Here is a 27,637-nt window from a genome sequence, read left to right as displayed (position 1 = left end):
GGGCCATTTGGAAATGTAAATGTAAATGTGCAGGGTTGAATTTAAACACTTGGCTGCTTCAAGGCTATTGTCTCCTTGACTCAGCATTTTTAGGATCAGCAGCGGGCAGAACCGCTTCACTCACGTAGGTTTTAAGTCAGCATCAAGGCCTTGCCGGTACCAGTAAGACACCAGCCAGTTGTAAAAGTTTTGTCCACAAAATGGTGGTGGGTTCAATTTTTTTTTTTAATGTTTATGTGGAATTTAAATTTATTGGATTTCTTTAAAGTACCATTATGAATTTTTTCGATTAAAGAGTTACTGTGCCTTTTACTTTCTTTTTTAAAATATATTTTTATTGATTGCAAAGAGGAAGGGAGCGTTAGAAACATCAATGATGAGTGAGAATCACTGGTCAGCTGTCTCCAGCATGCCCCCGTGAGTAATCAAGCCCACTACCCAGGCATGCGCCCTGACCAGGAATGGAACTGTGACCTCCTGGTTCATAGGTCAGCATTCATCCACTGAGCCACACCTCCAGGCTGTGCCTTTTCTTTTAACCACTTATTTGATAGAGAGTAGAGAGGAAAGGAGCTCTAAAATACTTTGAAGCATGTTATGTTCACTTTTAATTCATTTAACCTTCTTTCCCTCTTCTAGAAACTTGGTCTCCTGGCCCTTATCAATGAAGAAAGCCATTTTCCTCAAGCCACGGACAGCACCTTATTGGAGAAATTACACAATCAACATGCGGTATGCCAAGACCTGCCAATTCTTAGTTATGTCTGGGTAGCAGATCTGTGGATTAAAATGACATTCGAGATATTTCAGTGCTGTTGGCCCCCCTGGGCCTCCACATTTAATTTTGTTTTTTCACATAACCAATGGAGTGCTTCTTCGATTTCTAGAACTAAGTTAAAATAAGCCAAAGGGGTAGATTTGGCCCCCCCTCTGCCTCCACATTTAATTTGTTTTTGCCTCTTAAACCAATGGTGGTCCTCTTCGATTGTTAGAACTAAATCAAAATCAGCCAAGGGGGTAGATTTGGGGCTGTTTGTCAGATTATGCCCATGTATATGAGTATAGAATTTTGTATTTTCAACCTGTTGTAATGACACAGACAAGAGGGACATGGTTTTCATTAAGTGTATCACCGGCTGTGTGGCTATATGACTGGTTTTGAAATTGGTTTTACTGTGGTAGTTAGTTTCCTCTGGAACTCAGTGGAAACCAGTAAGTAAAAGTAGGCATTTGTTTGTTTGTTTTTTTAAATTAGAATAACCACTTTTACGTGAAGCCCAGAGTCGCAGTCAACAATTTTGGAGTGAAGCACTATGCTGGAGAGGTAACTTCTTAATTAAGATCCTTATTGACATTTGCCCAGTTGGTATTTTAGAGAAATAATTCTTTCAGAAGCCAATCATAAATATATTCATATGACTTTTTTCCATGGATCTATCTTTAAAGGGAGTCTCATGCTTATCACCTGAGATTACTCTTTTGATCAATTCTACCTTCTTGCATTTATTTTTTTTAAACCAGGTGCAGTATGATGTCCGGGGCATCTTGGAGAAGAACAGAGATACCTTTAGAGATGATCTTCTCAACTTGCTAAGGGAAAGCCGGTATGTCAGTCTCTTCCCTAAGACATCATTAGCGAGCAAAGTAATATTTATGCAAATGCTTTTAATTCACAAATATCAAAACAATGAATATGGAAGCGACTTAATCTGTTCTCTTCTTCCCTGGGCAATAGTTCACCAATAAAATGACCAACAGATATACGAATAGCAGTGACTGCCGTTTGATCAGGGGCTGTAAGCACAGCAGACCCATGAGTTAGATACGGTTTTGACTCCTGTTGTGCAGATGAGGAAACAGACTTGGAGCAGTTAGGTGACTCGCCCAACATCCCTCTGGTTTTGATTGGTCTGCTTGGTTTAAGAACCCAAACCATAACCAGTATGACCGGCCTTCTTCATGACCAGCTTAGAGCTGCGGTTAAATCGATTTCAGCCTTGGGTTTGTAGGACCCTTATGTCTGTATTTAGTACAAAGTCTGTCAGGAAAAATAAACCGGTATCAGTTCAGCTAAAATGATAAGTTTATTACACATCCAGTTCTTCATTCATGGATTGTAAATCTACGCCATTAATCGATAGTTGATTAGCGTAGCTATGTATGTATTAACCTAGGGGGCTATGTGAGAGAGAAAGGGAGGAAAGTAAGCCTGCGTTAAAGCTTTCAATACCTGTGTCAGAGCCCGAGTGAATGTAACAGAAATAACATTTTAATACCTAAGGAAGGAAAGCAGCCCCGTTATTTTAAAGGTATAATACTTTAGGAATGCCAAGGCCAGGTGACCTCCCTGTCACTTAAATAGCTGTGTGCTGAGGGCAAGGGAGCCATCTCAAGTGTCAGCTCAGAAGCTCAGAATTGGAAGTATTCCGTCTTCAGATGTGTTTTAACTCTCTTCCCCTATTTACAAATTGTCACCTTTTTTACTCTTAGATGAGTTTTTAGATCTGTAAAAATGCCGATGTTTGAAAAATACCATGGCATGTTATGTACCAGAGAAGTTTCTGAGTTACTGTGATGCATTTAAATAAAAGCAGCGTCTTGGTGTTAAACAGAAGCATTCCGATGTCATGAGAAGCTTCCAGGCGTGGAGATCAGCAAGCTGGCATTTCACTCTCACCCGTAAAGTGGTTTTGTGATGGGACTGAAGAACTCTGTTTCAGCCCCAGGTTTCTCTCTGCAAACTGAGAGGCGGGGGCTGTTTGCTCACTCTGCTCTTTCACCCCTGACATCTGTGACCGGGTCATGGGACCAGAGCTTTTCTTCAGAGCGCGCAAAGCATTGTTGGAGCGAGCATGGAGTAGCCCCCGGGGACAAAAGTGAGGAAGGGTTGGGGCAAAGGGAGAAGTGACGGAGGAAGCGCTGGCGTTGCCACCTTGGGAGTTGTGGATGCCCAGACGTTGTCCCACCTTTCCTGGTCTCCAGGAAGCCACCAAACCACATATTCTCCCCCCCACGCCCCCCACTTTACAGGCCAAAATGTCTTCCATGCAAGGAAGATAAAAAGAAGTTACTGAAAAGCCTTCTACTTTATTAGTAGGGGCAATGGAATTCTACACAACTTTTTAATAGTAGTACCAGCTACCAACTTTAGCACTTACCATGTGCCAGGCACCCTGCTCAGCCTTTTGTACATTTTCTCATTTCATTCTCACCCCAGAGTGATGGGATAAATTTTAAAATTACCCCCATTTTCCAGATGGAAATACTGAGGCCTGGAGAGAGACAACCATCCTGCCCAAGTCACCTGGCCTGGAAATAGCGGAGGCAGGATTTGAACCCCAGTCTGCCTCACTCTAGAGTGAGCACATTTCCACCTGTTAAATGAATGGATGTTGCAACACTGTGACATGAGCAAAACGTTATGTCCCTCCAACTGGAGGAAGTCAAGGTGGCAGAAGCTGAGGTGGTTCTCTCCTAACTGGACCCTGGGCTGCACATCACTTTCATCACAATCCACTGTTCTGCCAGACTCTAGAGCTCTGGAGGCGACCAAATTTTTTTTCAATGCCTGACGCAGTGGTTGGTTTGAAATCTTTGGAGCTGTCTTAGCTCTTCCAGGCCTCGGTGTGTTACTGTCAGTGGGAAAATGCATTGTAATTACAGTAATCTAGCACCTAATAATTGGGTGTGTGCCCCTCATGGTCCCTGCTCTTTGCTCTCACAGATTCGACTTCATCTATGACCTATTTGAACACGTTTCAAGCCGCAATAGCCAGGATACCTTGAAATGTGGAAGCAAGCACCGGCGGCCCACAGTCAGCTCGCAGTTCAAGGTTAGTCTCCTCCGCTGGCTTTGATGAGTTCGTTGTTATTGTGATCTAAGAATTGAAAGTAGGAATTAGGAACAAGAGCTCCATGAGCCAGTGTTTTTCTTTTATATCATCCTTTAAACCAGAAATAGTATATAGTTTTTTCGTTGTTGTTAAAAAATAAGTAGCTGTTTAATCTTAGACTGTGAAATAGCAATTCTTAAGAATTGCCATGTGGGATTGTGTTTGGCCACATGGGATCACTCTGATTTGTATCCAGAAGATGATGTGAAAATTGTGTCTGTTTCTTCCCATGTCTGAATATTTGTATTTTTCTCAGGTCTATTTATAATGTCATAACTAGGAATAATAACCAAGTGCATATTTAAATAAGATCAATGTCAGTTACCTTGTCAGATAGTTCAGAATGCAGGAAAACAAGGAACATTTTTATGTTCATTTTAAGCATTTTATTTTCATTTTAAGCATTTTATTTAGTTTAGACCATATGATGACCATTTTGGTAACTTAATCCTAATATGAAGAGATACGGAAACACATCAGTCAACAGACATTTAAAATATATTTTTTATTGATTTCAGAGGGAGGGAGGGAGGGAGGGAGGGAGGGAGGGAGGGAGGTGGAGAGAGAGAGAGAGAGAGAGAGAGAGAGAGAGAGAGAGAGAGAGAGAGAGGAGAGAGAGATGCAAATGATGAGAGATTATCATTGATTGGCTGCTTCCTGCATGCCCCCTACTGGGGATCAAGCCAAAACCTGGGCATGTACCCTGGCCAGGAACAGAACTGTGACCTCCTGGTTCATAGGTCAACATGCAACCACTGAGCCACACCAGCTGGGCAGTCCACAGACATTTAGAACTCTGCCCTCTATGGGGCTTTTATTTACTCACAGTTGGATGCATCAGTGGGAGTCTGTGTGTGGTCTGTTGTGCAATGTGGTTGGCGATAGGCCAGATACACCCAACATGGCTGGCAGTGCTGGGTAATGTGATCACATGAGGGGCAGATAGGGTGTAATCATAATAGCTGCCATTTATTATATACACTCATGTGCAAGGCATTGGGCTAATCACTTTATGAACATTATCTTGGTCTCTTCTCCCATAATTGTATAAATATACATAATTGTGCCCATTTTATAGATGAGAAAACTCAGGTTTAGGGAAATGGAGACCCATTCAGTCCCTCTGAGGACAGAGCAGGATTTGAATTAAGCGGAAGTCTGTCTGACTCTAAAGCCTAGCTTTCAGCCTCCCGGTGCGGCTTTCTTTTTCTAGGTCGGTGTGGTCTTGCAAGGCTTTGTGGCTCTTTGGGGATTAAACTGGACTAGGAATCATGGAATTGGAAAAGAGTGGGTGGACCTACCAGGTAGAGACAAGGGCAGGAGAAGGACTCCTGAGACAGGAATGCGATGAGTCCTGTCCCGGAGGATTGTGAATAGGTACAGGCCAGCTGGCCAGACACCTTGTACAAACTTACGTTGGTACCAGGATATGAAGGGCCATGGATGCCAGGACATTCTGTCATCTGTGAAAAACTTAAAGCTTTTAAGTAGAGAAGTAACTAATCAATATAGTGTTACAGACAGCCCAGTTTCCTCGGCAAGACTGTAAGAAGAAAAAGGAGAGAAGGGGGGGAGGGGCAATCAATGGCTTAAAAGAGACTTAAGAGATATATCAACCGACTACAATACATGAATTCAAAGAACAAAGCATTTAAAAATGAAATTTGCGACAGTTGACTATTTTAACATGAAATGAGACAATTGCACTTTTTAATGTTAACATTAAGGAATTCATGGTAAATCTTTTTAGGATTACATGGATATGGTTATCTACCTATATATTTTTTAAAGTGATTATCCTTTAATAGAACATATTGAAATTTTGAGGGATGAAATAAGCAATGTCTCGGATTTGCTTTTCTGCAAGGGGTGGGCATAGTACGGATGGAGACAGGGATCAGAGGAAATGGGATTAGCTGAAGCTGATGATGAGTATTCATTGCATGCTGTCTGCTTTGGTAAATGTTAAAAATTCACAATAAAAAATCTTAAGAAGAAGAAAATAAAGCAGTATTACAGAAATTGAAGGTAAGAGTGGAGATTGTAGGTCAAAGACCAGCGAGGTGCTGGTAGAGGATTGTGGGTCATTTGGATGGAAATAATGAGTTTGGATAAATAACTACAGTGGGAGAGCTCATATTTCTCAGGTTTCCTATGCTAGCCATTGAAGTAGCCTATGATTTTTTTGCTGGTTAACAGAATAATGTTATTTTTTTAAATGGTACTATTTCAAGGAAGTGACAAATGAAATTTGTATACTGTATTGTGAAATAATTTCAGTGAAAATGAATTATAATATCTTTGCTTTACTTTATCTTAAATGACATAATTAAAAATAAAGACCATTATTATTCCTATGATTAAATTGTTTTTTTTAATTTGTTTCTGATAAGTGTCTAAGGTGCTGAGAAATTTAAAGAACGAGATACTAAGAGACTAAATCTACGTGTACTTTTTTCTTTCTATTAGGACTCACTGCATTCCTTGATGGCAACCCTAAGCGCCTCTAATCCTTTCTTTGTTCGCTGTGTCAAGCCAAACATGCAGAAGGTAAGAGGGGCCAGTTCTAGATTGAGACCCTGTCTTTGAGGACACTGCCTCCTAGGGTGGTTACTCACAGATTGGGTTTCTCCGAAGTCCTTTCATTATAGATGGTTGGAGATGGATGTGGCATTATTATAACCGAACGTGGCTGAATGGAAAGATTCCCTTTGTCTCCTGGGTCCATTCATCTGCTTTTGAATGATGCCAGTAAGCTTTAAAGAAGTCTAGTTGAAAAGGAAGCACTGTAAAGCCTTGACTTTTTTGTGGGGTTTTTTTTTTTAAGCACTCGATGTGAAATTCTTGGGAAAGCTTCTATTTTAGAAGAAATCATTGGTGTATTTTTGGTGGTTGATTTTTCTGTTAGATTTTCTTTTGCTTTGTTGTTAAACTCTGTATTCTGTGTTTTAAGGACGTTAGGTGGTCAGAACTAATTTGAAAATTCCTGAAAGGTTGCCATTCTGAGTTTTCTTATCTAGGTTCTGAGATTTTACTTTGAATGCCATATCCTGCTCAGAAATAATGTGAATTTTAAAAGGGAAAGCTATTTTAACAAAATTTAAATTTAGCATTAGGTATGGATGAAGTTGCTCGGTCCAAGACTAAACTGGGCAACTTGCCTTAGAGTGTTGTTGAAAATTTGAAATTATCTTCATTTGGCGAATATTAGCTCTTAGTAGCCCCCACTGAAGAGAGGTAAACCCCCAAAGGTAGTAACGTCAAGGGCCCCTCATGTTGAAAAACAGGTGTCGTCCTCAGAAGGATTAAGGTAAGGAACCTGACCTGAACTGTGTCCTATGAGACTTGTGTTAGATTCTGATAATGGGGCTGAGGCTAGATCTTTATATGGTGGTTACCAGTTGCCTTTGACTTAGTATTACAGTGATTCCTGATTTATGGTTTCAGGATGTTTATTTATAAGAATTACAGTTGAATTCTCTGTCTTCTCGGAAGGCGGGAGTATATGTTCTCTTTTTTGAGGAATAACCTGTCAGTTTGTTACCTTACTGGGTAGTACAGTGGTGAGAATCGGCATGTATAAGGCATTAAGGTGGTCAAGACTGGTTTTACATAGAAGATCTGTGATGACTTAATTTAATATGCATCTATTCTGGCAGTCTAAATAAATAGTAACTCATCTTCCCCATTTTCACATTTACATTAAAGTGTTTTAGGTGACCACAAAAAATGACACATAAGCAATACATAGCTTTTCACATTATGTAGGAAATGAACAGTTAAGACATAACCATATATCATTCCCGCTGGTTTATTCTTCACTTTATAACCCCAATGGGCAGTACTTACAAGACAGTATAAATGGGTTTGTCATTTGGGAGGGGAGCTGTTTAACACCTGTCAGCATTTCTTTTCTGATTTTATAACAGAGATGATAATCCTGTATTTCATCCTTAAGTATGCATGGTTTTTTTCCAACGTAAGGTCTTGGAGCTTGGGATGGATTTACAGCTTTTGGCAAGCCATAGTTTACTGCACACTCTTTCTCAGATGGCATCTTTCTCAGATGTGGTGGCATCTCAGATTCAAAGAAACGGGGGACCTACTATCTCTGCATTGTTATAAGGATAGACATTCCTTTAAATTGTAATAGGTTTTGATTTTAAAAATGTATATTTTTGTGATAGCTTTTGAAATTAGGCCCTCTTGAATTGAAAATTGTTCCACAGCCAGAACAGTAAAAAAAAAAAAAAAATTTACTCTCTTTTTGATGTTTATTTTTCCTTGTTGGGATTTGATTGTGCCTAGTTGCTTTGGTTTTTGCATTTAAGGAAAAAAGATCCAGCTCAAACTCACATTTCCATTTGTGTGCACTCACACCCTCTTTCTTCTCCTGACCCAGGGCAGACACAGGTTCCCAACACACCAAGAGATGGGCTGTAAAGACTTTGAAAAAAATGTCTTGGTAACAGTTTAAAGACACCCCGGCAGTAAAGGCATAGACACAAGAACCGACTAGTCTGAGGCCTGACATGAAGGTGTGATTTTTAAGTGTAAAGATGGTAATTAGAATATGGAGATGTTAAATTAGGACTCGCTCAACCTTCATTTAGTTCCACTGAAAATTTGGGAGTGTTACTGGTGATTGTTACATGACATGTATGTAAACAGCCCTCATTTGGAGTTTTTTATGAATACTCTTTTGTCCAAAGATAGAAGCTTCTAGAAATTTCACAGGGAAAACTTTGCCTTCCTTTGCTCCAAGATGAGGCATGTGTATTTCCAGCATGGAGGGGTGCGGCCATCTCCCCTCCCCTCCCCTCCCCTCCCCCCCTTCTCAGGTGAGTTGTTCATCACTGGCTTGAGAGCATTTATTCAAATACATGTGCATGAAGGTACTTTGTGTATCATTCTGGAATATGGATCATGGGTTTTGGCAGATCCTACTGTGTGTGTGTGTGTGTGTGTGTGTGTGTGTGTGTGTGTTTCAGTTCTGTGATCAGAAACAGATAAGAACAGCGGCTCTAAAGTCTGTGGCCTTAGAAAAAGCGAAATAGTTGCTTTGTGCTCTCAGGAGCACGTCCGGCATATCCAAGACTCCCTGGAGGCCTGGCCAGTATGAGCACACACAGCCCTGGGCCCGGGCTGCCAGCACTGGCTGCCTCCCCTCCAGGCAGCGGCTCAGAGCGGGCGCTGGGGCCTCCAGCATCGGGAACTCCTTTGTGGGAGTATGGCGGGTTTTGTATTTTGCTGTGAAAAGCAGGTGCATGCAAGGAGAGTGGAACAATTATGTCAGTTCAGTTATAGTCACAGGTGGACTTTTTCTTTTTGCAAACAACTGGTAGCTAATACCGGGTGTGGTAGAACAAGCTCTTGTCTGGCGTCCTTGGAAAGTCCTCCTGGTGCTGCTTTATAAAGTGAATTTTAAGAAGCACAGCTCTTGATCCAGTGCTCTGTCCTCAGCAGCCCTGAAGGATATTCTCCTCCACGCGACTCGGAATTTTCAGGTTGCAAAGAGCAGACTTCCCTATTGAACGACTTTTAGATGGTGGTGTGGCCAGTTAGCACTTTTCTCTTGTATTTGCTTAGGCAGTAGTAGTTTCTGGCCGGAAGTGCCCAAACCAAGCCCAGGAGATGCCTGTATGCAAGGAAACCTGCTTTGCCTCCTCAGAATTTCCCCCCAGGGGTAACCCAGGGCCTGTGATCTACTTCCCGCCGCCGCCCCCCCCCTCCCCCATGCCTGGTATTTTAGCAAATGAGTTCCAGTAAGAAAAGTCTGTCATTAACATTCCTCAGAAAAACCCTGAGGAGGTGCAGGACAGAATTAAAGAAGGGAACAGACCGATACACATCAGGAAACCTTCCCAGGTGTGAGAACTGGCTGTCTGCAGTTACAGCCCCCCCCCCCTCCCGCAGTGCACCCAGCTGGGCAGCTGTCACCTGGAGCTGGACTGCTGGACTGGCAGCCTCACCTCCCAGTGCTGTGGGGAGCAAGCAGGTGCTAGAGGGGGACGGTGCTTGATTTCAGCAGCATTATCTCTACTTTTTTAGCCCCACATGACAATATCCTGAACCATCCTGTCAGGTCTTCTTCCCAAAGGCAGGCCTGTGGTCACCGGGGGAGCTCTGGGCTGGAGACAGGCCACCGTGGAGCAGTTTACTTAAAAGTGGAGGGGAAGGGAGAGCAGAGGGCTGGCCACCCTGAGGGAGGCTGGAGACCAGGCCCCAGAGGAGGGAACCTGTGGGGTCTGTGAGGTAGACTGCAGTCATATTGCTGGAAAAAGGGATGTCCAGCAGAGAAGAGAGTGAAGCTGGAGACATAATGGCTCTTGCCATTTTTTTTAATCCTCACACGAGGCTATATTTATTCTTTGTTTGTTTTTTTAGAGAGAGAGGAAAGGAAGAAGGGAGGGAGGGAAACATCGATCATAAGCACCCAGACCAGGGATCAAACTCGCAACCTAGGTATGTTCCCTGTCTAGGAATCGAACCCGCAACCCTTTGGTGTACGGGCCGATGCTCCAACCAATGGGCCACCCAGCCAAGGCTGGCCCTTGTGAAAGCTGTCTCTCTGAGACATGCGGCTGCCAAGGGTCTCACACAGTCTTTGAGGAAAGTCAGAGCATGCTGGTGTCCTGCACTGTAATGAACCCTGATGGCCTGCATCCTTACATTACCACTGTTGACCTCAGACGAGGTCCCTCGTTTGGGCAGCACCCTAGACAGCCCGCGGCCACACACCAAGTGACAACGATGAGCATGCATTGTGGAAACATGAGCCTTTTGCTTCCAGAGACATAAAGATTTGAAGACCGAATCAATGACTCGATTACACTTAATCCTCAGGAGTCATATTTGTGTGGTTCAGGTGCTGCCTGCCATGTTTGCCTAGCCCTTCTTTTTCTTTTTTGCCTTGAACAAAGACCAAACATTCCTGTGAAAAGTTCTGATGATAATGTGGTGTATGAACTACCTTGAATTTTCTACATATCTTTTTTATTGATTTCAGAGAGGCAGGGAGGGGGAGGGAGAGAGAGAGAGAGAGAGAGAGAAAGAGAGAGAGAAGAGAAAACATCAATGATGAGAGAGAATCCTGCATGCCCCACACTGGGGATCGAGTCCACAACCCTGGCATATGCCCTGATTAAGAATCGAACCTGGCATATGCCCTGATTAAGGTTGATGCTCAACCACTGAGCCATGCCGGCCAGGCTACCTTGAACTTTTGTCTGATTTTTATTCTTCCTCTGTCATTTTTTTTCTCATTTTATCTTTCATGAACCTTACTGAACTTCATTCCAGCAGCCCTTAACATTTCATTTTAGGCTTTGGGCGCTCTACCCTAATCTTGTTTCCTGAGGACAGTATTCCATAGATAGAGAAGACAGTGACCAGCACAGCTTTGCAGAGCCTGCCTTGTGCATATTTGCTCCCTGCCGCCTGGCTCCGTGTCCAGGATGTCCTGTGTGCTCAGTATATGTTGGATCCAATTGCTCATAAAAGGGCCCTGGAGAGATGCTCATGGTATGTGAGTGCTTAACGTTGCCAGAGGTAAACTCTTAGGTGCTATCTTTAATCCTTATTGCCACAGGTTCCATTCCAGTTATTTATTTTTGGCACGTTTTTCACTTCTGGGTTATCTTTGATTTGTGTATTTGGAAGTTACTCTGGGGACATGCCTATAGGGCATTTCGATAGGTCATTATCTTTCTATTTTAATGCGTTCCTTCTCTCTCTGTCTACCTCTCATGGGGTGGTTGACCCCTCCTCAGGGGTCCCACTAGGGTTCAAAGCCCTTTTTTAACAACCACGCACAGCAGGGAGGCTCACGCACAAACACTTCTTCAAGCTGGGGCTGGTGCTTCAAAGTCAGATACTCAGATATCCAACTGGGGTCGCCCAGGGCCTTTGTTACCTGCCAATTGGGCAAGAAGGTCTGGAGTGTGACTCTATCAGATAACAAGGGTTTAAACTGAAAGATTAAGCATTGGATTTTTGCCTTTTGATGGAACTTTCTGGGGTTGTAATCAGTCAGTTCAAGTGTGAGCTGTAACCATATTTTGTTGAATATGACTCCCATGATGGTAAAATGCACCGTTATCTATAAGCCACTGTGGAAGCAGGAGTTCTGCCTACAAAACCCGGGCGGGAGGCTGCACTCAGCTCTTGGCTGTTGTGCTGCAGAAAATATAGAAGTGGGTATGGGGTGGGGTGGCTCTTTTGGTCTGAATAACTAAATGAAGAGGAGACAGATGGATAAGAGAAAATCAAATTTAATCTTGTCCGCACAGGAACCCCCTATACATGAGGAAATCAGAGACCCCACATGAGATAAACATCCCGAACTAGGGATGCAGTAAGATGCCTTGGGGACCTCAAAGGTCATTTCAGGCAGGCCTTTTGTAAACAGAAGTTTGCCAGTGCCCTGTAGATAGGTCCAAAGTTATCTCTTATAATCTCTTAAGGGCAGATCCTCTAATTCAAGTTCTTCTAGGTACTTAAGGGGGTGAGGAGAAGTTTCTCTTGAGCCTAAAGCTATATTTGCCTTTAGCTCAAAGTAACCTGCATACCATTGAGGCACATGGGGGGGCAGGGGGGCTGCTTCTGGAACACTCCCCACCTCCTAGGTCACTGCTCCTCCACAAATATTTGCTTCTCTGATATCGCAGTTACACCTTGCCACTCTGTTTCCAGGCCTTTCTGCAAATGAACAAAACTATCCGGTTTCACGAATGAAACTGTAGTGTAATGACATTTAAAGGACAGCTGGATTCAGTTGGAGGAGTGTACCCCGAATTTGCCAAGGTAGAATGAAAAACTGTGATGAGATTCACACGCAGCCATGCATTGAATTACATCAGGATGGCTGTTGGGATGTCAGCGAGTCATAGACATATCCCAGTTTCAAGCAGTCATGATGGCAACATAAATTTGCATTAAGAATTGACAGGTCCTGGCCGATGTGGCTCAGTTGGTTGGGCGTTGTCCTGTGCACCGAAAGGTTGCCTGTCCGATTCCTGGTCACATGACTGGGTTTCAGTCTCCGCCCCCAGAGGAGGGCATGTAGGAGGCGGCCAACTGATGTTTCTATCTCTCTATCCCTCTCCCTTCCTTTCTGTAAAAGTTAATAAAATATAGATATTTTTAAAAGGATGAATGAAACATGGTCTATTTATCCCCTTTATATATGACAGAGAAGGATCATCTTTCTAAATAACCTTTGGGGATGGAGGATTTACTCTCTCCTCACACCTACTGTTTATGGGAAAGGTCTTACTGGTACTGAAAGAGAAATCTGTACTCCTGGATCTTCTATTCACTGGTTTTCATCTGGTCATTGAAGATCAAAGTGAAATGTCAGATACATATTCATTCCTAAGAGTGTGTCATATTTTTTTCATTTTTTAATATCTTTTTTATTGTTGATAGTATTACAGATATCTCCCATTTTCCCTCCCTTCCCCCCTCTGTCTATCCCCTCCCCTGCTTCTCAGGTCTTCCCTACCCTATTGCCCATGTCCATGGGCTCTGCATATTAGTATATAAGTTCTTCGGTTTATCTCTTCGTGTCCCCCAACCCCCCATTGAAGTATGTCAGTCTGTTCCATGCCTTCCCTGCTTCTGGTCTTATTTTGTTGATCAATTCATTTTGTTCATTAGATTCCACAAATAATGTGTCAAAATATTTTTAAACCCTTAATAAATATACATTTCCCTGCTCTACTAAGCACCCTCCTAGGCAAAACGTTATCTCAGAATTTTTGTCCAGACATCAGCACATGATGGTCCAACACCTCAAGGCTCCTGGGGCACCTAGGTTTGTAGGGCTTTGCTTGTCTTATTGCTGACTTTATGCGTCTCATTCGTGTTTATTAAGTCTGTTCCTTCCTCTGTGACTTTTCCCACCGCCCCCCAGCCCTCTCCCTTCATGAACTTGCAGGGTTACCTGCAGAGCCTTGGTAACTAGGTTATTCGTGCTCCCTGCCGAGGACATAGGTGGCTCTGCTCAGTTGCCAGTGAGACAAGGGCATGAGGTGTCCTGGTCGTGGGCTAGGGTGCACCACAGTCCTGTGAGTGTGGGAGGGCACTGCAGAAGCACAGGTGCAGAGCCTACGGAGCAGTGGGATGAACTAGAAATGGATCAAAGGTGTGCGCCTGGGTTTCTGTCCAGCCTCTTGTCACTAAGCAGCTGGGGGCCCTGGGTATTGTTTCCGCGTCTCTCCAGAGTGTGTAAGGGCAGTGCCTGCCTAGAGGAGCAGGTGGAGGTGTTAAACGATGAAATGTAGACATGCAACCAACTGCATTTGACTGTGTGAAATACTTCACACTTGAGTTATGTGTTTGAATGTGGACTATATGCTCAATGGTTTTACCCCTCACTGCATCATACCCGGTTAACCTCTCAATTCTAGCCAAATCATGGAAAATCTTTCTAAGACCTTTTCCTTTTCGGGTTTGGTTTTAACTCACGTATCTTTGGTAGATTGTTGTAATTATCTTTAAAAGAAACAGATTCCTTTAATCCTTGACACTGTTATGGGATAAACATTTTTATTTCAAGTTTTTTAAAGTAACAGGCTTTATTTTTAGAAATTTTTAAATGGACAGAAAATTTGAGACTATAGTTGCATTCTTATATCAATCACTCTCCCCTCCAACACACACACACACATATACACACACGTACGCACACACACACACACAGTTTCTCCTGTGATTAACATCTCAAATGAGGGTGGCGCATTTGTTATCATTAGTGGACCAGACTGAATCACAGAGTTCACAGTAAGATTCTCTGTGTCGAATGGGTCTTTGATCTTTGACAAATGCATACCATCACGACATGTCCAAATGCCCAGTGTTTCATACCCTATTCACAATAAGATGAACTCTTTTAAAGTAATATTTTTAGGAGAGTAGGATAGTTTGTGATTGGCCAGAGGTGAAGCATTGAGAATGAAGTTTTATCGCACCTGATAAAATGGGAATGGTATGTTTTATGTACTTAGCAGAGACTAAATGAAAAAATGGGGAGTGCAAAAGACAGGGAGCTGGAATTGTCTTCGAATTGAATAGATTATCAGCCCCTGCGCCTCCTCCCTACATTCGGTTAGCCTGACAGCCATTCGAGATGGTTCCATTTCCACTGCCTCCTTGCTGAAATATGCCCCCTTGGCATTCAGTAGCCTCCACAATTCCTCCTGTCTTTCTGACGGCGGCTCATGCTGCCTGTCCTCCTGTAACTGGAGCATCTTCGACTTTTGAGAACATCATGTACCGAGGAGAGGACCTGTGAAAAGGGAGCTTTGCTTTTTCAGGAAATTTCAGTAAAGGAAGCATTAAGGCTACCATTCTTCTCCCTCCAGAAAACAATGCCACTAAACCCCTCGGTGGTCACTCGAATCCTGTTTACCGAGTTGCCATAGCAACTATTCAGTAGCTCTATGTAAAGACCAGGATAAATAGCGGTCAATGAAGCTCCGAGAAGGGGAAGAGTGTTGTTCTCAGGGTCGACTTTCTGAGGTCACAATCTACTTGATTTGGTCCTGGAGCATTTTTTCAAAAAAAAAAGAAATAAATAATAATAATAATAATTAATATCTTTTAAAACCAAGGTTCTTTGCGCATTTGCAGTGCATAGAAGGTGGTTGCTTTCCTCCCCCAGTCAACTACCCCGCCAGCCTCGCCAGGCTGGACTTCCTTTCAGTAGGGGAGTGAGGAATGAATTAAGCAAGCAGAGCCCAAGACACCACATAAAAGACCGGGAACACCGGCCAGCTGCAGAAAGCCCGTTTTTGTGTCTGTCGGCTCACAGGCTGCTGGTCCGGACTGCTAACGATGCGGCCATTTACTGGGGACAGACACTGAAGGGGGGACCAGAAACCCAAGGTAGGGGTTTTCCTCTTATTTGCACTGCTTAAAAGGTGTGTGTACCTTCGCCATGAATGCGATGGTGTAAAATTTTGCAGACGCCTTTTTTTAAAAACCTCAGGGGAACAGGTTTTACCGTCTCTGTGAGCACTGTTTAGTTTCTAAACGTACGGGTAAGTGCTGATTTTGATCACGTGTACTAATACGGGTGCTTTGTAAAAATTAAGGACATGACAGACTTACCAGATAAGGCGCTGACCATGCAACTTGCTTTTGGAGAAGGAATTCATCTCTTAGAAGGAAAAATAATTTCTCATATTATTTTTGAATGGCAGTCGGCCAGAGGTGAAGCATTGAGAGTGAAGTTGTATTGCACCCGATAAAATGTAGATGGTATGTTTTTGCGGGCGGGGGGGGGGGGGGTGTTGTGAGTGGTGGTTTTTTTTATTTCAAAATATTTCTCTTCAGAAGTTTATGCACTACAGTCATGCAGCTTCTCCTTGCTTTGTGCTTTATATGGCTAAGAAATCTGCACACGGATAACCATCTCTCTGTAAATTGTCTTATAAACTGGTTTCTGCACAAGTACGGGAATGGGGGGGAGTTACCGGAGCTGAATGGTCATCTGGTGAATATTCTGTGCTTGTTTCACGAGTTCACACATGCCGGCATTTTGCAATCTGCCTGGAGAAACCTGATAAGGCAGGTTTTGTAGAGATTCCCTGATTCCCCAAAGTAAATGTCTCCAAAGAAAAGAACATAATAAAGAGAGACTGAAATGCTAATCTCTTCCTCTAGGGGACACATGAATGTGTTCAGTTGATTTCTATTCAGTTGCTAAAAGTGCCTTTTAAGAGAGTCACAGTTTTAAATGTGAAGAAGGTGGTCTTTCAGATTAAGTTGAGTTACATTTAAAAGAAACGAATAATAATGTGTCTGACGGCTACTTAGCTCCATCTGCTTTTACAGAGATAATTTGTAGTGCTAAGTGAAAACCAAATGTTAGATGGTTTTACTTTTACCATCAGTTTTTTAAAAGTTAATACTAACTAATCTGACATAAAATGAATTACAGAGGAAGAGAAAGGCTGAGAGTAGGTCCTGGGGAAGATTTTTGCCTCTCCTATAGCATTTTCTCACCCTCATTTCTGTGTTTAAATATTGGGTCCCTGGTTCCATAATCCCATTGTTATTTGCAAGAGGGTTTGATCTGTGGATATACTCAATCTCTGGTGAGTAATATTTCACTCTCTCCAATGAGTGTCAGGACGTGTTAAAGGGTATATTCAGGAGGACACCACCCAGTCTGCCTTGCTCGCTTCCCTCCCAGGGTGCTAGCTGGTAAAACGGGGTAAACATTTTCTTCTGCGCCCACTGTCCATAGCCACGGCTCCTCACTGCATCCCTGTGGCTGTGCATTTTACTTGGTGAACTCTGGGTAGCACCCAAATAGAATCCCAGCCCAAGCTCGTCTGTCTGTCTCGTGGTTGTTATTGATCTCCAGCATAAGTGGCCCTGTGTTAGCATTTTCACGGCAGCCCCCAGGCCTCCTTAGTGGGTGATTTCTGTTAGTGACCTCAGGCTAAAACCCACCACTGCTCCCCCAGGAGGTTTGTGAAGGTCCAGTTTGAAAGCTGGGGTTCCCCTCGTGACTCTGGAACAAAGGGCCGGGTTTGAGAGTGCTGGGCTCTGCGCTCTCCTCTGCTTCTCCCTGCGCTGGCCTTTGACCCTGGGGAGGGCCGTGCTCCTGCCTCAGGTGGGCTCTTTCTGATACTCAGATATGCTGCTGAAAAGGTAGTAACAAGAATAAGAACCACCACAAGACTTACTGGGTTTTGTGGTCACCCCTTCCCAATAAAAAGGCAATACTTATTGACTATATAAATTAGGAAAACAGGCAAAATATCCCATAATTCCACCACCCAGAGACAATCCTATTTACATTATGTTGTATATATGCTTTTTGTTTTCCTTTATACTTGGGTCATAGTCTACCTTAATTTTATAACTTACTTTAAAAAATATTACTGTCTTAAAATATTCCCGTGCTTTTTTTCATGACTTTAGAATTCTGCTAGTGGCTATACTTTCAGTCAGATTTCTATTGTTGGATTATTTCCATTATTTGTTTTAAGCAGTGTCGCTATATTATAAATGTGTAGAAGTATCTGTGCACATTCAAGACTGTTTCCTTCAGGTAAAGTCTCGGAAGTCGATTTGCTAAATCAGCATGCACATGATGGCTTTGATGTATACATGCACACATGGCCAAACCGCCCTTCATTAAGGCAACAATACACAGGAAAACAATTTTTGAAACATTCATAACAGTGGATTTATAACCTTGATAAGTAAAGAGCCCTTACAAATCAATAAGGAAATGATACAGATTTTAGTAGGAAAACGAGTAAAGCACATAAATGAGAAGTTTCCAAACGGTGAAATACAAATGGAAAATAGCTGGACAATGTCAATGTATAATCAAAGAAATGAAACTTAAAAGAGTGAGATACCTTTGCCAGTGGGAAGGTTGAATGAGCTGTTGGTTTGTGTTGCTTTTTAACAACACTTCCCGGGGTCTGTAAATAGTTAAGAAACTACGATTATTGCACTCTGGAGCTGGGGGTTTAAATTGTGGCAGCCTTTCTGATGGGCAGTCTCTGTCTTCTTGATTTAACTTTTTCTTGCCTCCCTGGGACCGTATTCTATCAGATTTTTCTCTCTTGTGCTGCCACAGGTTCCTTCTCCTTGCTCACACTCTCTTTGTACTAAGTACATCTAAATATCCTAATATAATATTTAATATAGAAATTACATATCTATAGAATAAAGGGAGGTGAGCGTGAATAGGGTTTTCCTTTGAACAGTCATTTTTCACAACCAAACATTTCTACAAAGTGTCCCTGCCCACTCTCTTATTGCTAATGCTGTGCCATCAAATCTTCCCTGGCCTCTGCTGAAAGCTCCCAGGTGCCTGTTCTCCGCCAGGCCCTCCTAATCCCCACCCCCGCCCCCAGGCCTGTGACTCTCGCAGTCACCGCCTCCTTCCTGGCACCTCTCTGCCTGCCGGAGCGCCTCCCCCTCCCCCCTCACTCTTGCTTGGCTCCCGGGATGGAGGCCTGGCCTCAGCTTCTGCCCGCACCTGTCCGGTTTCTAAAGGAATGCTCACTTCTCTCCTTCCACCCTCAACCAATGTGAGTACTATTCCACTGTGTTTTTTCCAGCCCAAAGCCCTCTTCCACGCTGTGGCCTCATAGTCTAGTTTGGTAACCTACTTTTTTTTTCTAGTTCTCTAAAGTTTCTAGTTCTGTGCTGGTCTATGTCACCTGGCCAGCAATTCATATTGAAATGTGTTCAAAATTCTATTTCACTTTCTTTCCGATTTGCCTCATTTAACCATTTTCTTATTTATTGGGTCACAGTAGAGTGTCTCAGCCTTGGCATTTTGGACGGGACAGTTCTGTGCTGGGGGCACCTCCTGTGCATCCCAGGATGTGTAGCAGCAGCCCAAGCCCCGGTAACAGCCCCTTCCCCTGGTGTCTCCATGCCCCAGGGGTCACAATTGCCCCCTGATTAAAACTCACTGGGTTAAATCAAGGTGTCAGTGTTTATTATCCCCCCCCCCCTTTCTTTGCTCAGTAATAGTGGCATCTATATGCAACTCAATTTTTATTACAGTTCTTGTTAGGGCTTTTGGACCCTGTGTCTTACTATTGAATATATGGTGAAAATAGAAAATTGAGTAGCATTTAACCTTTTCCAGATGTACTGAGTCATTAAGTTAAACATATATTATTATTATTTCCTTTCCTAGTAAGTGGTGGTAGAAATGTTTAATTGGGGGCTGGGGGCTGGGCGCCCTTAGCATCAGCATGCCCTGCAGGATTACGTAATTGCTCAGTGCTAGCCGCTTTCTCAAATGAATGGCTGTGCTGTCCTAGTTTCAGCCACTCTGAAAGGACAGAACAGCTCATTAAAGGGGGGTGCCACATGCTTCATTGTCAGGATTTGACTTAAAAGGGAATACTGTTTGCCTTTGGAATTATCGTGTGATAGACTCCAAATTTGCCTTCATGAAATGAAAGAAAGGTATCCCAGTTAAAAATATTGTTGCATCTCTCCACCCCCACACACTCGCAATTCTGTGTGTTTATAATGATGAAAACTTCACTAGCAGCAAATGTTTTAAATACTTTTTAGTGAAGCTTTTCAAAGTCTCTTTAATACATTCGGATAACTGGTTTGTAAGCTTTGGGCTAGGGAAAGGACACGGGTTTGCATGTGAAATCTTCATAGGCATACCTCGATCTTGTTTTCGGTGAGACCATTTAGGGTTATTACAATTACATAAGTAGAAAACCAAGACCAATTTTGCTGAGCCAATTAATAAATAAATCCCACAAGATAATTAGAGCTAAAGGTAAAACTTGTTTAATATGTTCCTTGTGGCTTGAGAAATAAATGGCAGAAGGAAAATTCGCCCGGCCCCTCTCATCCTCTCCTTTGTGTGCTTGTGTTGGTATTAACTCTGAAGCACTGGCCTCTATATGTCTGACTCACTGACTTTATTACATCAATGCCAGGGCTTCAACTATTCCATTTATGTTGGACCTCACAGCTGGAGCTCTTGGAGCCGCTTAATCAGAGGTACCTTGCAAATGAGGGGAGTGCGGTCTACGCAGAGGTGGGAGGGCAGGTTGGACCAGGTCCGCGATGTCACTTGATTTGGAGTTCCTGGATTCTGGACACAGCCTGTGAGTCCTCAGGGCCAGCGGCGTGAAAGGTTTAAAAAACTCCAGCGGCAGGAAGTTTAAAAAACTGCAAAGCTTGACGTGACTGACCCTCTCTCGGACCAGCCCCCTTGCACCCGAGAACAGGCACTTCTGCTCAGGGGCCCCTCTGTGTGGGGCTGTGCCGAGGCAGGCCCTGGTTTACACAGACTTGGGGCCCTGCCAGTGTCCACAGTTCAGGCCTTTCCCTTCTCATGCTCTTTTAACAGATTGACTGCAGGACAATTGCCGCTTGTTCCCCATTACTCACCTGGCCTGCCCGCAGCTCATGCACTCTCCTTGTTACAACATGTTGATCTAAAGGTTTTAAATCGCTGAGAAGGCAGCTTGGGAATAGTGGCAGGGCTTTGAGCAACCGGCCCGGGTACCCAGGCTTTTTTGTTCTTGGTTCTGGTTGTGTTGTAAGCATGCCTAAAGCACAGGCTTCAGGGTGCAGCCTAGAGGGGGCACGGATGTGTGGGGGGTGTAAATGAATAAACCCTCTAGACCGGTGGTTCTCAACCTTCCTAATGCCGTGACCCTTTAATACAGTTCCTCATGTTGTGGTGACCCCCAACCATACAATTATTTTCGTTGCTACTTCATAACTGTAATTTTGCTACTGTTATAAATCGTAATGCAAATATCTGATATGCAGGATGTATTTTCATTGTTACAAATTGAACATAATTAAAGCATAGTGATTAATCACAAAAACAATATGTAATTATGTATGTTTCTTAGGTGACCCCTGTGAAAGGGTCGTTCAACCCCCAAAGGGGTTGCGACCCACAGGTTGAGAACCGCTGCTCTAGACCCTCTGATGTGGAATATTAACTGTATTGAGGGGTAGGTGCAAAAATGGACAAGGGAGCGAAGAGAAGAACTGATCATGTCTGAATTTTTTCTGTTTCTGTTCATATATTGCTGTCTGGCCTTCGATCATTGATGAGGGGAACTCGGAGAGAGACTGAGGAGGGGTTTCTGGTCCCCTAGTTTTATTGTCTGAATCACAGAATTAATTAATTAGTTAATTAATTAATCGATTTTTATTTTGAATCACAGAATTTAAGCTCTAATTCAATATTCACACCCACACCCACACCCCAACCCCAGTGCAGTGACACTGTAGCAATCACCGAACTTAGGCCTGTTTTTCTACGTATTCCAGGGCATAAAGCTTTCATAATTCTCAGAGAACAAGTCGATTTTGTGGCTGCTTGCTGGGGAAGAAAGCAGTCCGTCGTCCTTCAGGCAGTGTGTGTGGTTGATGGGATGACTCTACAGGTTGTTCTCCAGATGGTTCAGGATTGAAATGACTGATGAGGCTGTAGACACGGGAGGCCGTGTCTCATGGGACTGGGTGAAGTTTTATAGGAAATGCCGTACCACTGCCTTTTACCCGCCACCGGTCTGTTATTTAAGAACCCCATTTCCTCCTCGATGGAGTAAGGGCAGATCACCCGTGTTTAGGGTGGTTACAAGGGATTAAACTGATCATGTCTGGATCCTCGTTCAGACTCTGGCTCACAGTGGCCACTCATGGTCATGGTGGCTAATACATAATAATGATTATACTTGTCATTATGGAGAGAGGCAAGGGATGTATCGTGGCAGAGACCACTGATGCTAACTGTTGTGTGGCTGTCCCAGCCTAAAGGTGTTCATTTCCTCCTGGGACTCGTCACTTAACTTATTCCCCACCGACTGAACTCAGCACCTCACCCTCCACTAGGGTTTATGAGGGACATACATTCATTTGGGGGTTCGTGTAGAGAAAGATAAATTCACGGGGAAAGGGTGATTAGAACCCTGGTACTACTCTTCACACCCGAGAATGGGGACTTTGGTTTGGTCAAGTCAGTTGGATCACTGAAGATGTGGGTGAAATACGTTATTCTAAGGGCGGGTGAGGAGAAAGTTTTATTGTCGCAAGTGTGTTTCCTGTCTGTCTTGGATCTAGGAGCACGTTTGCTCTCTATCATTTTTTATTTTGTACCATTTTGCTGAGTCGCTGAAGTAGTCTTCAACTTGAAACTCTTTCTGGCATACTATTGCCCAGGCACAGTGTCCTGAAGAGAAGTGCCGGGTTGCAGATGAGCAAGCACTTCACCCCGAGGGGCAGTTCCAGTCGCTCACTGGGAGCCCTGGCCCCTGATCTGTGATGCTGAGAGTGCAGCCCAAGCCAGGCCCTGGGGTGGGAATACCCTGGCCTCTGAGCATCGCCTGACCTCCTGTTTCCTAGCAACTCCCAGCTGCTCAGTGGAATATGTGGTGGTGTTCCTCATTTCTACGTAACAGATATTGGCTGCGTCTAAGGCTGGCTAATTTCCCATTAGGCCTTGCCAACGTCCACTTTAATATATGAATAAGCAAGAGAAAGGAGTCCTAGAAGCTGGACGGACCCACACCCCCTCCCCACCAGGCCTTCCTTTTCCTTCTGGAAAGTAGAGTCCACCAAGGACTTGCCCATACATTTCCAGTTTTCTCAGGGCAGACGCGTTCAGCAGCTTCCAAGTAAGATTCTCTATTTGATTTTTTTTTTTCTGATAGCCCAACCTATATTCATGAAATAAATATAATAAATCAGCTACATCCATTCTCAAAGAGGTAGCTCTTTCCTTGGCTTTACTTTATTTATGTTTTACTTTTGTTGTTGTTAATCCTCATCCTAAGGAAATTTTACTATTGTTTTTTTAAAGAGAGAGTGGAAGGGAGAGGGGAGACAGAGAAACACACACATCAATTGGTTGCCTCTCGCCAGCACCCCAACCAGGGCCGGGGATTGAGCCTGCAACTGAGGTATGTGCCCTTGAACGGAATCGAACCTGAGACCCTTCGGTCCTCAGGCTGATGCTCTGTCCACTGAGCCAAACTGGCTGGGGCTTTGGCTTTATTTTTTTAAGCAACTGGAGTGGTCACTTAATCGCAGTGCCTTCCTGTGTACCGGTGCTGATGGGATGGGGTCATTTCTCAGGCCCCTCCCAGCTCTCAACTCAGATGAATCCGATGGACTTACACTCTTTCTAATAATTGCCATCACTTTGGTGTTTGGCTCAGATGTTTTTGAGGAGCTCGTTTTATTTTTCACACGTTTCATGGCAGTTCAAACTCTTCCCAGTTTGGCTTTTTACTTATTTGTCTTTGAGAACCATTGTTTCCTTCTGTATTCTAACTTAAAAAAATTTGAGGGTGGGGTTTTTGTCTCTGAATTCAAACACGTTAAAGCAAGAACCCACTACTAGTTTGCTCTCCTGGTGATATCTGTAAACTGGTTTGTGCTGCCATGGTGACTGGTGACCCCACCCCATCATCTCATTCACAGAGGAAGAAACTGGGATCAAATGGAGCTTTATAGAAGTAATAACTGGCCAAGCGCTGAAAACACACGTTCGACAGATTCTCCTGGCTGTGGGCGAGGGAGCTTGTTTGGCCGCTTATTTCCCTCCTCATCTCCTGCCTTTCATTTTCTACCTCGGCATCCTTATCGATCTCACAGAACCCACGTGCCGGCATAGGTGACTTGGAAAGTTCAGGGCCCTTTTGGCATTTGAATGACAGATGTCTTGCCAGAGTCTACAAAGAGAGACAGCTGCCTCCTAATTTGTATTTCTCTTCTAATTTGTATTTCTCAGCGGGATTTTCAGAGTGAGTCTGAATAAAGTGACGACATATGACCTGTTCAATATGGTGGACTGAGAAGCAGACATGTTAATGATGAATAGAGCGAGATTAAGGTTTAGTTAAGATAAAAAGGGTTTAATGATGTGCATTAGATGAAATGGCAATAGGTCATATCCCAGGGGGAGGCGGCTCTAGGGGTTGCCAGATGGGATTTATGCGGAGGGGGTTGGGCCTTCTGTTTTCTTTATTTACACCAAGGATTGGCCCTTCTGTCTTTACCTGGGCTTTTGGGTTGATTTAGAACAAATCTTTAGTTCCTCCCTTTCTCCCTGCTCCCTTCTTCTTTGTGTTTTTTCTGAGTCACTTTCAACACATACTTATTGACTCTCAGGATCAAATTTTTTTTTTTTTTTTTTTAATATCTTGAACTACCAAACTCCAAATTGTAAATTTATGTGACCTCTTCAACATTTCAATTTGTCTCTCCAACTCACCCTCTCCTCTCCCCGTTGCTTTCACTCCCTGACGGGGGAGGACTTGCTCCTTTTTACCACGCAGGCCTCTCAGTCCCTTCGTTTCTCGTGGTCTCCCGATGACCCCCCTGTAGAATTTCATTATTCCCTCGCCTCAACCGGATTGATTGGTGGGCCTTTTAACAACTTTATAAAATTGGAACATAACATACCTATTTTTTAAAAGCGATCCAATTCTAAGTGTCCAGCTTTGAATGAACACAAAGTGAGTCCAGACATAAAACAATATCCCGGATCAGGGAGCTGGCGAGCCATTCAGTTAGTCATGAACTTGCAGCTCCCGGACTCATTGACCCCTCCTCCCTCCAGATTGCCAGCCCTGTCTGGACAGTGCGCACGTTCCCCTCTCTGTCGAAGATCCTAGAGTGCTGCCAGTCATTGAGCATTGTGCTTTTTGATTGGTCCTGCTTCACATTTGTGCCAGCCTAGGAAGAGGAGGGGGCCTCCCTGCTCCCCCATCCCACTCACCCATGCCTTCCCACACTCCGCAACCTGATGTCAACCTTCCCACTCCGGCATGACCTCACCGTGCAATCCACCAAAGGACTGAGAACATCTGTCACTAGCCACCTCACCCGCCCTCCTCCACGGCGCCCCGTTTCTCATTGTCTTCCTCCCTCTGGCACGTCCTCACTGTATTCTGAGAACCACGTTCCTAAAACTACCCCATCCCAAGGCCATCCGGCTCTTTGGCTGTTTCAGCCGAGGCCACGTCTAGTGGTTCTCACTGTGGCCAGCAGAACCTGGGCCCATGCATTCTGTCTTGGAGTCTCACTTCTCTGACCTAGATTTGAACTGGACTGCAACTTTGTGACGTCCATCTGGCTTTGGCATAATCTATACCAGCTTCTGTGGCCACTGCTGACCTCTGCTCATTGTTGATTTGCCTTTTGAGACTTAACAGCATTAACCACTATCCAGTTTTAAGCTAGACACCAACCTCCGTGATCACCACGATCTTGGTCTTCTGGAGTCTCAGCCCATTCCCCACTGGTGTCCCCTCCTTCCCTTTTTCCACAGCATCTCTCCCGTTGTCTGCCACACACACATGCTAACCCCTCAGTCTCCTGGGCAGACTCGGACTCTTCAGCAACAAGACACAGAATAACTATGACCTACACAGTTTGTACACATAAGTATCACATTTAATACTAAGCACTTGTTTAAGCGGCTCCACAATGTCAGGGCTTTGTGTAGATGTCTCTGTGATTCTCTTGGTCCTTCAACCATCCCATCCTCACAGCACATCTGCCATATTCACTTCTTTCATCAGATAGATTGTGACCACTGTTGTGCCCTTGGGAGGATGCATTACTGAATAAAGCAAACAAAGACCTTGGCATCTTAGAGTAAACAGCAACTCCTGAGTGGAATGCGGGCTGTGCCTAAATGGGTTGCTCTTTTATTAGGAAGGAAAAAGTTTTTCCCAGGAGCCCCTGAGTAGGTTTGCCTCATATTTCCCTGTTTCTAGGGCCAGATGGGCCTGTGGCTGAGCCTCTCTCCACAGGAAGCTAGGAGAGTATCTGGCAAAGGTGAATGGGGCAGGTTCGGCATGAGTGATCTCATTCCCAGGCCAGCTGCCCTGAGTACAGTGGGCGTTCCATGACCAAGTGAGGGTTGAGTAAAAGTGTTATCAGAGAAATGTGTGAATGGTCTTTCTCCCTTGCTAGTGGGAGTGGGGTGCTTGGGGTGCCGCTGGAATAAGCATTTCCGGAGGCCCCCACCTTCCCCATGGGAGAATGACATGTGGTTGAAAGCTTTATTTTTGAGGAATGACATTTCTGGGTTTGCCAAGTCCCATTTCCCGTAATCCAATCCTGGAAGAGGTGCAGTTGAGGTTTCAATAGAGCTAGAAGCAAAGCCAGCGTCCAGAATTTTCTTTCCACGGTGGAGCTGGGTCCAGCGTAGATTTAGGCCAGTTGCACACCATCAGTCCATTGTGTGGGTCATGTGGGCGAATGCAGGAGTGTGAAAGCTCCACAGGCCAGGGGTCAAGAGAGCAAGAGCGCAAGTGGGCAGGAGAGCAAACTCCTTTGTTTAGGAGCCTAAGGTATCTCAAATCTTCTCCCAGTTGCAGTGGCCATGCCCATCTGGCCAATTACCTGTTCCCAGGTGTGACTGACAGCCAAGTACATTTCCTATTTCACCCAGACTTTACTGGGCACTCCTATAATATCTGGGATTCTCTTTGCTCCTTTCCTTTTAACTAGAGGCCCGGTGCACGAAATTCATGTGGGGGGGGGGAGGGGTGTCCCTCAGCCCAGCCTGTGCCCTCTCGCAATCCGGGAGCCCTCAGGGAATGTCCGACTGCCGGCTTAGTCCCACTCCCGCCACTGACACTACACTCACCAGCCGTGAGCCCAGCTTCTGAGTTGAATGTCTGCCCCCTGGTGGTCAGTATGTGTCATAGCAACCGGTCATTCTGCCATTCAGTCGATTTGCATATTAGCCTTTTATTATATAGCATTAGGTTAAATTATAACAGTATCAAAACTTTTGATGAGGAGTGGAGGGTATGAAGATGGAAAGATTGAAATACAAAAGGTGTCAGGATTTTATCTTGTGTGCAGTTTGAAGAACTTTTATTCAGGATGTGATATCAGATTTTGGGATAGACGTTTTGCACTTGTAAGTATTGAGAAAGAATTTAGATAAACTATATTTTCCTCATCTATAGACCCTGGTACTTTATCTAATATTAATTAATAATACATAACAATAGTAGATTTGTGTGCACACAAATGTAAAAAAAAATTCTTAGAAGCAGTACTCAGTTTGACATTGGTACCTTCTAGAATAGCACTTCTTAAACTATGTGGTGAAAGAGCCATTCTTTTTTATTGTTGCCAATTGGTGGTGGACTGGTACTTTTGAATATAAGAAAAATTATGCAGCCATGTCAAATTGCTGTGAAGTTCTTAAGTGCTTACTCCCATTTTTTGGTAGA

The 27,637-nt window shown here is 43.9% G+C and overlaps 1 protein-coding gene across 1 annotated transcript in view; it reads left to right on the top strand.

Moving 5' to 3' along the window:
- MYO10 (myosin X) overlaps window positions 1–27,637 on the top strand; it is a gene marked incomplete at its 5' end in the record, with an annotated part of 202,547 nt that overhangs the window by 126,545 nt on the left and 48,365 nt on the right. Inside the window, 5 exons of the mRNA XM_081089677.1 lie at window positions 640–732; window positions 1,256–1,324; window positions 1,522–1,604; window positions 3,725–3,833; window positions 6,363–6,443. Coding sequence (XP_080945803.1) covers window positions 640–732; window positions 1,256–1,324; window positions 1,522–1,604; window positions 3,725–3,833; window positions 6,363–6,443 — 435 coding nt within the window. The remainder of the gene's footprint in view (window positions 1–639; window positions 733–1,255; window positions 1,325–1,521; window positions 1,605–3,724; window positions 3,834–6,362; window positions 6,444–27,637) is intronic.

This window comes from Myotis nattereri (genome assembly GCF_964212035.1).
Source record: "Myotis nattereri genome assembly, chromosome: 4".
Lineage (NCBI taxonomy): Eukaryota > Metazoa > Chordata > Mammalia > Chiroptera > Vespertilionidae > Myotis > Myotis nattereri.
The sequence above is the reverse complement of the archived record's forward strand: the minus strand, read 5'-3'. Positions and strand labels throughout refer to the sequence as shown.